Raw genomic sequence first — 11,577 nt, 5'->3', positions numbered from 1 at the left:
GGAAATAGAGCGATTTTGAAAAAGCCCTCCTTGAGTAGCTTTTTCTGCGCAGCTCATCATTTCTGCCCATTCTAAACACATTCCAACCAGCAGAATCGTGCCAGGACACCCCGTTTTCCGAACCCTAACCCTACCCTGGCGCACACCCCTAACCTTAATATAGGGCTGAAATACCATTGGAAATAGGGCGATTTTGAAAAAGCCCTCCTTGAGTAGCTTTTTCTGCGCAGCTCACCATTTCTGCCCATTCTGAACACATTCCAACCATCAAAATCGTGCCAGGACACCTCCTTTTTCTAACCCTAACCCTACCCTGGTGCACACCCCTAATCCTAATACAGGGCTAAAGTTCCATTGAAAAGTGGGCGTTTTTGAAAAGCAGGACAATTTTTTAAAGTTCGCCACCACCGGTTTCGGAGAAAAAGCAGTAAATGACAGCACTTTATACAAGTGCCTGTGGCATAGAAAAAGCTGAAAACTTTGTCTCCACCTCCGTAATACTAAGCCTCAGAATGAAACACATTTGGTCTTAAATTAGGGGCAGGCATGTTTACCATACGGACTTCACTGTCGTAAGATCTGATGAGGGCTGCTCACTTAGATGGCTTTAAAAAGGGGATGTGACCTGTTCGTGGAGGACAGGTGGATCAGGCTGGGATGCGGCTGCAGGATGCAGCCTCCAACCCGCAGAAGGAAAGATGCTGGGAGCCGAGAACGAGAGGGACCACAGAAAACCGGCGGTTCTGCGGCTTTGAAGCCAGGCTGTATCTGCGTCACAGTTCTGTTTGCAGCTGAAGCTTCGGCCAGGGCCGGGGGCCGCACCCCACGCCTCCTGCGAAGGCCCCCAAGCCAGGGTGGTCCCCGTACCTTGTAGCCCGACGTCTTCACGTGGAGGCCCCTCTTGGTGAGAGTTGACTTCAGGCGGATGAAGAAGGAGCGCTCCAGGGCATCGCTCTCGGCGGGCCGGGGGCCGGCGGGATCTAGGACACAGCAGGGGGTCAGTGTCACACCGCCTCTGCGGCCCCACAGGCTCCCCCTGGCAGCCCCCCCCCCCCGAGTCTCCCGGCTATGAAAATGCTGGTCCAGGGTGCAGACGCAGCTGTAGAAAAGGTGAATTCTCAGCTATGGGTCATTGAGGAACAGACTGAAAACAAGGCCCCAGCCATACTGAGCAAGTTAGCCTTCGTCCTGCTCGGCATGTTTACAGCCTGCTTTCCTTCCTCTTGCCAGGAACCCACAGCAACTGACAGGATTCTCTTCCTCTCCATTTCATCCCAGCAACAACCCTGCGGGGTAGGTTGGGCTGAGATCCTCGCCTGGCCCCCGGTGAGCTCCATGGCTGAGCAGGGACTAGAGCCGAGTCTTCTGTCCCACACCACGATGGCTCTCCCTTTACCTGCCCCCCCAAAATGCAGACTTGTGTTGAACAGGGAGCTGCCTTACCCTCAGGGGCGATCAGACAGGGACTGCATCTTTCCCCCAAGACTTCAAGCAGCTGAAGGTAACACCAGAAATATGGAAAGGGCTTCAGAAGCATTTCTGTCCCGTCCGCTGGTCCTCTGCTCGGGACAGAAATGCCCCCGTGGCTTGGTGAGCAGGGGGTGACATGGGGTGCAGGACAAAACCGGGTGGGAATGGAACATCTGGGGCCCTGAACGGAAGTGCTTTTCTTGGGGGGTTCATTGCTGTTTTCCTTGGCGATCCAGCAGGGCTGTCCCCCTCTTCTCTTGGCGAACCCCCCCTTTGATTCCTCCTGCCTGCAAAACGGGTAGCCCACTGCTGGAGCGATTCCGCACATCCCTTTCTGGAGGCAGGAGACTTCCGAGTCCGGGACCCCGACAGCTGCCCTTCTGCCCCTTCCTTGCAGGGTTCGCGGAGGCAGGTGGCTGACTCTGACGGGGAGGCAGTCGGAAGAGGGGCACCTCCAGGCCAGGCCAAGCCAGGCCAGCAGGCCTCCCCCACATTCTTCGGAGAAGGAGCTCAGGGCCGAGTGCTGATCTGCTATTCTCTTTTACTCTCAGTCTTGGTATAAATCTTTCACAAGCTCCCCACATAACAGCCAAGTGGGCAGATATCAAACAAGCGAGAGCCAACGCGGGATTCCACTCCATTCCTCACCCTCCGTGTCCTCTGCTCGTCCAGGTGGGAGAGGGAGAAGCCCCTCCCCACCAAGCGCCTCCCACCGACATGCAGCGCAGCTTCGGGAACAGCCCAGAATGGCATGAAAGCACCGGGATCATTGCCGTGGGGTCAGCTTCCAAGACGTGAGATCGAGGCCGTGCAAGGGCTGGAACCTTGGCATCGAACCCCTGCCATTTCCTCCGCCTCTCCAGTCACAGCTTTTGGTAGGTGGGGCCTCCTGCCAGCCCAAAGTTGAGATTCTGTGGGGGTCTCCTGGGGGCTTCAAGGGAGCCTGCTGGGTGGCATGGAAGGTCCCCCCCAGCCCCTGGCTTGGGAGGGCCTTTGCACCAGTCGCCTTTGGGGGCCCCTCCATCGGAGCTGGCCTCCTCCTGGCTCCCCTTTGCCTCGCCACAGAGGACCGCAGCACCCAGCCCTTCCTCCGCACCACCTCTGTCACCTGGGCTGGTGCATGTGAAGGAACAGGACCTCCAGCAGCCCCAGGAGCTCTCTCTGGGCAGCCTGCGCTGCAGCCGGGGCCCGGCAGCTGCCCAACCACCCTCTGCTTCGGGGCTGGGCTGCTTCCATGGGGTCACGGCGGTGGGAGCTGGTGCTCAGCCCCGTTCACGGTGCAGCAGTTCCCTGACTGCACACAAGCAGCTGTGCTGGATCAGGCCCACACCAGGGGGCCACCCGTCCAGCCTCGCCCCGTGTTTCCCGGAGCAGCCAGCCAGACGCCTCCGGAGAGGCAGAGGCGGGGCTTGGAGGCCATGGGTTGTATCCGGATTAGGCCAAGGCAGGCAGGCCCATAGAGGTGCGTGGGGTGCCAGAGACCCCCCAGAGCGGTCCTGCTCTGCCCCAGGAAGCGGCCGTTTGAAGCCCGTTTGGAGAGTCCTTCTGACCACGTCAACATTTTCCTACGGCGTGTTGAGGGGCAGCACAGCCCTAAGCTAAAACGGGCTACGCCATGGTCTCTCTCCACCCCATCCCTCTGCGATGGCCTCATCCAGCCGCTCCCAAAACTGAACTGGGCCCTGCTCTGAAAAGCCGCAGGGCAGGGCAGGGCAGAAGGGGCAGAAGGGGCACCCCTGGGCACAGGGAAAACCCCCCACCCTTGCCTTGCTGGCCACCCACATGTCCCAGGACCACGAGGCCGGGCGTCGATGCTGGGCGCTCAGCACCGCTTGCGTTACCCAGGAGCCGTACCGGCTTCGGAGGCCTCCACGCGGCCAGAAGAGGCGGCCGCTGCCAGACCAGGGGCTTTCTGGCGACCGTGGGGGGCGGGGTCCGAGGGCGCCTTCAGGCCCAGCTGCTCGGCGACTTCTGGGTGGTCTCCTGGGTGGACGTAGTCGAAGATGCTGCTCCCGGTCAGCTCCACCTGGAAGGCAAAGCGCTCGCCGGGGAGTGCCGGGCAGCGGGCGCACCGAGCCACCTGTGCGTCGTGCATCCGGCCCTCCCCCGTCCCCCCCCCCGATCCAGGTGGCGGGCCACTTGGGGGGCCGGCCCGGGAAGGGCCTCGCACGGCCACCCGTCCTGCAGAAGGGCCGCAAAAGTGAGCCTCCCGCAAAGGGGACGTGGGAATGCAACGCAGCGGCGAGGCCGAGTCGTCTGGCCGGCGGGGACTCCAGGGACCGGGCGCGCGGAGGTCCTGCACCCGCCTCATCGGGCACAGGGGGCGGGGCACGCGGCTGCAGGGGCGGGGCATGCAAATCGCGCGCGCGGAGGCGCCCCCAGGGCATTCTGGCCGGCCAGGGGGCGCCGCTCCGCTCCGGGCGGCCAGCGAGTGCGAAGCCCCGGGGCACCGGCCCACGGCCACGGCCGCCCCGCTCCGGCTGCGGGGCCAGCCGAACTCCGGCCCGGCCCGGCCCCCTCCCGGGCATGGCAGGGTCAGGGGCAGGCGCGGCGCGGCGCGGCGGCGGCGGCCCCGCACCGCCGTGACCTCGGCGCCACCCCGCCTGCCGCCCCGGCGCGCCTGCTTAGCATGCAGACAGCGGGACCGGCTCGCCTGATTTGAATACGAAAGGTCAGCGCTTCAGGTTAACGCTTCCCACATCATAATGAAGGGGTTGCGGTGGGAGGAGATCAATAAATAATAATGCGGAGGTATCGGCTTGCTCTCGAGGAGGGTCGGCGCATTTAAAGGAGCTGGCCCTCATTACAGATGCAGCCGCAACCTGCAATTTGACGGAGGCGTTGAGGGAGGCTGCGGGGGGCGGGGGGGCAAGGCAGGGGCTGCCCTCGACCGCCCCGTGGATGGGCCGGTGCTGCCCCGGCCCTGTCCCTGAAACCTGTGCAGCGCCTGGCACGGTGTCAGCCCTCCCAGGCTGGCTCTCCAGCAGCACAGAGAAAACGATGGACGCACTTCTGGGGGCACCGGGTTGGGGAAGCCTGGCGCACCCGATGCCACAGGGAAAGCCAGGAGGAAAAGAGGGGGGGGTGCTCGTGTGAACTATTGTGCGCCCAGGCGGTGGCCGGGCTTGGTCGTCGCCGGCAGATCCTTTTTTGAAAAAAATAACATCAGCTCTTGCCCGAGAGAGCCAGAGATGGGGGGAAGCGGGGGGGCGGGGAGGGAGGAGAGCGACCCGACAAAGGCCCGGCGCCTCCAACCCGTGTCTGAACAGGGCGGTTCAGGCAGGAGCAATCAGGGAGCACGTGCACACGGGGGCTCCCTTCCAGGCCCAGCACAGATGCAATTTATTGCGGGATGCAAGAGTCACCTTCCTGCCACACACACACAACCCCCAACTCTCCCCCCCCCCCGTCCCCTCTGCCTTTCTCCTAGGGCCTGCGGCAAGGTCCTCTCCATCACGATTTAATGCCGCATCAAAGGGCCGCCTTCTCCTTGCCTGCGGTTCGCTCTAGGTCTGGCGTCTTTGCTAGAGAGTAGCTTGAAAGTGCCCGGTTTGTACATGGGGGCCCTGGGGAGCCGAGCGCGCGAGAGACAAGAGCCTGCTCCCCCCCCCGCCTGCTCTCCGCTGCACCCCAGTTGCCGGAGGGGGGGAGCCGAGGCAGCCCTGCAAAGGAAGCGGGCGGGGGGGGGGGACACACACAAGGCATTCAGTGGGGCTTGGCACTTACACCCGATGCCGTGAAAGGGGACCGAAACCCCTCCGGAGCAGAAGCTCGGGGGTCCCTGACTGGCCAGACAGCCGGGTGTGCATTTGGCTCACATGGCCTGCTCCTCAGAGAGGTCAAAGCATCCCTGGCATCACCTGGTGCAGCAGCTGTTCTTTAAACAGGTGGAGGCTGAGGCCAGCCCCCCCCCCAGCCCCCGAAGGGTCTGGCATCCAGTGGGGCTCGGCAGGGGGTCCCGGGAGGCAGGGCCTCAGCAAGGCCTCCGGACTGCTGCTCGCTGGGGGAGCCCCGGCCCTGGGGGTGGGGCTGAAGTGGGGCAGAAGCCACGGGCTCAGGCAAAGGCCCTTCTGCTCTGCCCCCCCCCCCCCGCCCTGCCTCGGCTTCTTTCCCTCGGCGTGTGGGGCAGCGCAGCCGCGGGGAAGACGCAGGGCTGCCAGACCAGAGGGCGGATGCTGCCGCGCGTCCCGGGGAAGCGTGCCTGCACACCGGTGGCCGGGAAACACGGCCGGCCGGCCGGCCACCACCACCCTCCTTCCCACCGCCGGGGCCCCTTGGGCCGAATGGAGACCCGTGGCCGGAGTGAGCAGGGCGCTCCCCTTCCAAGCACGGCCCGGCAGAACGGGCTGGCCATCACTCCGGCCACGCAGGCCGCCGTCCCTGCCTGGGCCCCGGGCCAGGCAGCCGCCCTCCGCCTGCGAGGGAGCCCCCGGCCGCCCCCTTTCATCCAGCTCTCGTTGCTTCAGGGGAAACGCCGAGCCGAAAGGCGCAGAGGTCTCCGTGGGCATCGCCGGAGAAAAGCGGGCGCTATTGATTGGCTGGATCGGTGCGCGCCCCTCGCTGACCTCCCGACGTCACCCGCACCCCCACCCCGCTCTCACGTCCCTTGCATGGCTGTCAGGGTGAAAGCGAAAACGGGGCTGCTAAAAGGAAGAGCGGGAGGCGGCGAGGAGGGCGCTGCGGGGGCGTCCCTGTGCAGGGTCGGCGTGGGCAAGCGGCGTCCGGCGGGCCCGTCCCTTGCTCAGTGGCGAATCCTCTCCCGAGTTGGAACGGCAGGGGGACCCGGGGTCGTCCCCGTCAGCTCGTGGTGCGAGGCCGCTCTGCAGGGCCAAGACCTGGCAGCATCTGCAGACAGACCTGGAGAAGCGCTGCTCAGAACCCTGCAGAGCGGCCGCTGCCAGCCCGTGCTGGCGGCAGGGAGCGGGTCGGGACAGAGGTGCAGCCCGCTCAGCGCGAGGCAGCTTCCCAGTTGGCTAGGAAGCACCTGCCGGAACCAACTCACCTGCCCTTTGGGGAACAGTGAAACCCAGGTGATGGATTGCAAGGGCTTCTTGAACCAGCTGTGGGGGGTTTCCAGTAGAAGGAGTATTTGCTCTTCTCGGGACGGGCTGGTCCACAGCAAATAGCCCTTCTCCCACTTGGCTCGGACAGGGAACCCCTCGGGCCCTTCTTCGCCAAAGGCACCACTTTGCTGCCTGCCTCCTCGTTAGTGAGATGAGCAAGAATGTGGGAAGAGCGCCCCCCCCGCACTGGCCTCTCGCTCCCCACAGTGGCCAGCTGGCTACCTCTGGGAAGCCCGCCAGTCAGGGAGACGCCGCACTCGCCGGATCTGGCTCACTTCGGTCTGATGCCTGGCTGGCCGCAGCTCCCCGCAGGCTTGGGCCAGGGTTCCAGCTCTAGCCAGGGAGGGATCCAAGCACGGCAGCCGCAAGGTCCTGCCCCCCCCCCACCAGCTCTCCTGCGAGAGGGAAGGAAAGACACCCCAAACAAGGTTGCGTCTCTCTTCTCCTCTGATCAATCAGCCCAGCTTGGGAGGAAGGCCGATCATCAATTATCAGACAAAGCGTGCTCAAGTGCTTCGTTTGTAGCGGAGATAATGACTGCAATTAATTATGTGGCAAGGGCCGGGAGAGGAGAATCCGGGTGCTGAGAAATAAAGGGGGCCGGAGCGCTGCTCTCCGGATGTCCTGAACCCCAACAGCAGGACTGGACTCATTCCTCTAAGCTAAAGAAGCCACAACCGTCTGAAAGGCATGGATGGAGAGGAATCCTCATGAGGACTACACACATGCTCGGTCTCTTTTAAAAGAGCAGCTGGGATTCTCAGAACTCTGCGGGCACTCCCTAGTTTGCACTAGAAGGCCATATTAAGCAAAGGACGGGGCAGCTACACCCAGCCCAACCCACGCCGGCTGTCCCACGGGGGCCAGCGGTGAGTCGCGACGTGTTTTCCAGGCTGTCGGTCCTCCACCTGGCCGTGCTGGAGACAAAGCTCTCGGCTATTTGCAGCACAGCCAGCCTGGCTGCGTTACTCAGGCGCTGTACATCTGGCCAAGAGTGGGATTTTTTATGTCCAGCCCGAGCATGTATTATTCACATTTTAGTACACAGCTCACACAGTTCCTACCTGCGAGAGCCCGAGGTAAATAGACACCGTCTCAGAGATGTAAAGGAATTTTCCCTCTTGGTTCAGTGCAAACACAAACCCATCCAGGGACTATGGAGGGAAAGAACAGAAACAAGCATTATATATATATTTCAAATTATGCAGGTCACTTCTTTTGCCAAACAGAAGGGGAGGAGAGATGGGAGCTACGTGTCGGGCAAACATAAAGGGAAGGTTGCAATGTCTTATTTAGTAACCCTTGGGTCATTGTGTCATAAGGACTAGAAACTCCACCCCAAAGATCCAAGTAGCTGCCAATGCATTAAAACCCAGAAAAAGTAATAGTATTTGTAATTACAAGATGCAGTGAGGGCCGCCCTCTTGGATGGCTTTAAAAGACAGGTTCACTGAGGAAGGGAAGAGTATCAGGGATCCCAAGCCTGGATGCCTATGTATTCATATTTTGTTTAATACATTCCTACACTACCCAATAGCCAAAATGCTCTGGGTACCTCACAAAGAATACCAGCCCCAAAACACAGTTTGAACGAAACATCATGTAAGACTTGTAAAAGTTTAAAGCACACTAAAACGTGACTGGAAAACCTACAGAAAAGGGCTGTGCTTTCTCTCCGGTGTCCGAGGCCGTCTGCCCCCGTACGCCTGCTGTGGGCAACCGGGTGGCCACTGTGGGGGCTCTTTCTCAGGCAGAAAGAAGCACTCCCTGGCCTTGCGACCCAAATGGGGACCACGCGGGGTCTGAAGCTCGGGCCTCGCGTGGGCGAGGAAGCGCCTGCTCGCCTGCCAGGGCAACCTTCCCCGATCGTGTGCCCGCCACGTCCGCCGGACTGCGGCTGCCGGACGGCCCGGCGGGACAGTCGAGCCATTCGGTTGAACGCCCAGGCACAAACCGGCGTTCAGGACCTTCGCTTTGAGAGGCGCTTCGTGGACCGGTCCGTTTTACGGCTCGGGCGTGAACGGCACGCCTGCCCCGGACACCAGCGTCAAGAGCAGAGCTTCAGCGCCCCTGGCTGAGTTTTTGTCCCGGCAGACCCCCCCGGAGCAACGGTGACTGGGGGCGTAAGGAACTGGTGCACGAACTGGAGACGGGACTCCTGCTCCGGCTGCTTGTGGGAAGAGGACTGGCTGGCCGCGTCCTCGGCACACCCCAGGCGTGCCGGGAAGGGCAGCTGCGGCCCAGAGCCCCCGCCGGCGGCCCCGTGGCCCAGGACACAGGAAACTGCTCCCGAGGCGACGCGAGGCGGAAGCCCCGGACCTCCTTTGAATCGAGCCATGGCAAAGGTTGCCGGATGCCAAGAAATGCCCGCTTCACATTCCTAGCCAAAACTCTTCTGGCTGGGAAGCGCCGCTCCCCATCCGGTCCTCAGGCAGCCCGGGAGAAGTCAGGAACCCTCCCCCAAGCACGGGTAGCAACGAGCCCACGGCACGCAGGCGGCTGCCCAGGGATTTCCACCGCGGCGCCGAGTTCGGCTCCCCGGGCTTGCCCAAACGTGGCCGGCTCGTGGCGCGTGGGCCAGAAGCAACTCACATCCGTGGTGCCGAAGACAAGGGAGGCTACAAGCCTCGTGGAGTCTGGAGAAACTTGGTGGGGGGGATTGGGGGCCTGCTTGACCCCTTCTTCACTGACCTTTTCGCTGCTCTAAAAAACCGCCCTCAAGCAGCTTCTTTTCTGCCCTCATTTGAAAGCACACTCCACAAACACACGTGAAAAGACAGGTGGGGAGGCGGGTAAAGATGGGCAGGAAGGAGTTAAACACTCCCCCTCCCCCACACACACACATGCGCTTCACCATTTCCAACTGCCTGTTCCCACAGTAATTTCTCAGGAAGGATAAAGGGACACCCTATCATTTTATCCTGACACACACCTGCATGCATCATGCACTCTGAGCGGAGGAAGAACTTGCTTCCAACAAGTTTCTAGCCCTTAGGGTCACCACAATATGTTTGAAAAGGAGTAGGCAGTAACCAACGAAATCTTAGGGGTCTGGGGTGGGGGAAGTCTGCACAGGCGTGTCATTCCCGGTGAAAAATTAAGATTTCATTGCAGGAAATGCAAAGCTACATGGAAGAGGCAGGTGCTCCCCAACTCTGCAAGCAGGTGTGACTGGTGGGCACTGGCTGGCGCCAAAATGTGTGGCTCCCACAGTGAAGCCCCCTCCCCGTTATACCTTCCAGGTGCGCCGCGAGCAAAACACCAGGCTGCTGGAAACAGCACCCTGTACGTGTATCCACAACCACCCACAGAATGGACTCTCACAGCTGCCCACGCCACTTCCTTCCCCCTTTCTTCGCCAGGCTTTTATGCAGAGCATTCTTGGCGCGGAGTGAGGCATAAACTGCCTTCTCATGCGTTTCAGTCTGCTTTAACATCGTCCTATTGATCTGAGTCATGGCCGGGCTTGGGAGAGGCCCTGAACGGAATTTCGTGGCTCTAGAAGAGATGCAAAGGGCTCTGGAAGAGGCCTTACTCTGGCCTGGACAATGGAGGAGGCAGAGAGAAGCAGCCGGGGCGCCACGGCCTCTGGGGATCCCCGGCTGTGACCCAAGCCCCGTGCCTTGCGCCGCCTCCGGGCCATCCAAACACCCCGGGCCAGAGATGCTTCCGAGCCGCAGAGCGAAGGTGCGGAACCCCTTCCAGCCCAGGGGCCGGACTCCACCAGGAGGAGCTCTCGGGGCCCACGTGCCAGTGGGGCTGGCTAGAAGAGCCCCCGGACTTGCCCTGCCTCCCCCCGCTGGCCAGGCAGCGCTGGGGCTAGATGGAGGAGGAGGAGGGCAGCCCCCATGCTGCCCGGCCCTCTGCCCTCGGGGCCAGCGAGCAGGAGCCCCCAGGGAGCAGCACAGGAGGGCAGCCGGTGAAGGGCCCGCCAAGCCCCGGGGCTGCCGCTGGATCAGGACCCGGCCTTCTTGGGCCTCGGCCTGCGGGTCCACAGGGCATCGCCGTATGTCCGCGGAGACACGCGCAGCTGCACCGCCGAGCCCACGTTCCAAGGCACGTCCACCCAATTCCAGGGCCAAGGAGCGGCCGGCCCCACGCCCTGCTCCTGCGCTTCCCGAAGATCTGGCCAGAAACGGGAGCCGCACCTGGGGCCGACCTCTCCGTGCTCGTCTCCCGGCACTTGCTCTGGCGAAGGGCCCCAGCGGGCCCCAAACCGGCATCCTCAGATGGAGAGGACCACGAGGGGGGCCTTTCTGCCCGGTGCCAGCCCCCACTCCTGGTGCTCCAGGATCTTTGCAGGGGGATAATCCCCAGCCAGGCCTGCCCAAGGGCCCCCCCCCACACCATCCACAGCCCCCCATTCCCTCCCTCCCACCCCCTTCTTCCACCGTGCGTTGGCCTGGGGTAACAATGGCTCTTTATGCTGCTGGAATAGATTTGCACAATTACAGCACCCCCCCCCCCCACACACACATGGGAGGGGGGGGGGGGGGGGGGGGGGGGGGAAGTAGCAGGAGATGAATGGGGCCGACAGTCACTTTAACGTTCAGGCGCGTTAATTACCGGTGACAGATAAAATTGCTTTTTTAAAAAATCATCCAGCGGCCTCACGGAGACACTTGGGGGGTCAGTGCCGCAGCAATTAAACGGCTGACACTGCATGGGAGACGTCTCAGTGGGGACGGCAAGGAAAGGGGGAAGAGCCCCCCCCCCAGCAAAGCCTTCCCTGCTCTGATGTTGCGGACTTTGGAGCCTGCCCTTTCGGGGATCTCGGCACGGGGCCCCAGGATCAGCTGGGCCGGGTCCTGTCGCCAAAAATGGCAGCCCGGGATGGCGCTACGCAGCAGGTGGAGGGGGGGGCATTTCCTCCTCCCCATAATCCTCCAAACTGGGGGCACCTGGTGAAAATGGATTGCCGGGGAGAGAGATGAGCAAGAGGCCTGTCTTCAAACACACGTCCCGCAGGAAAGATGCAAGGAAGCTGCCCGCCTTAGAGGGCTCTAAAAGCGGCTCAGAGACATTCCCGGAAAGGAGGAATCGA

General features: G+C 62.1%; 1 protein-coding gene across 1 annotated transcript in view; it reads right to left on the bottom strand.

Annotated features, from left to right (window-relative positions):
• NPAS1 (neuronal PAS domain protein 1) overlaps window positions 1–11,577 on the bottom strand; it is a 41,076-nt gene that overhangs the window by 10,515 nt on the left and 18,984 nt on the right. Inside the window, exons 4-6 of the mRNA XM_044435462.1 lie at window positions 7,598–7,687; window positions 3,325–3,496; window positions 868–980 (exon numbers count right to left, since the gene is read on the bottom strand). Of these exons, the coding sequence (XP_044291397.1) occupies window positions 868–980; window positions 3,325–3,496; window positions 7,598–7,687 (375 nt within the window). The remainder of the gene's footprint in view (window positions 1–867; window positions 981–3,324; window positions 3,497–7,597; window positions 7,688–11,577) is intronic.

Source organism: Varanus komodoensis, unplaced genomic scaffold, assembly GCF_004798865.1.
Source record: "Varanus komodoensis strain SLA01 unplaced genomic scaffold, ASM479886v1 scaffold29_3, whole genome shotgun sequence".
NCBI classification, from domain to species: domain Eukaryota; kingdom Metazoa; phylum Chordata; class Lepidosauria; order Squamata; family Varanidae; genus Varanus; species Varanus komodoensis.
The sequence above is the reverse complement of the archived record's forward strand: the minus strand, read 5'-3'. Positions and strand labels throughout refer to the sequence as shown.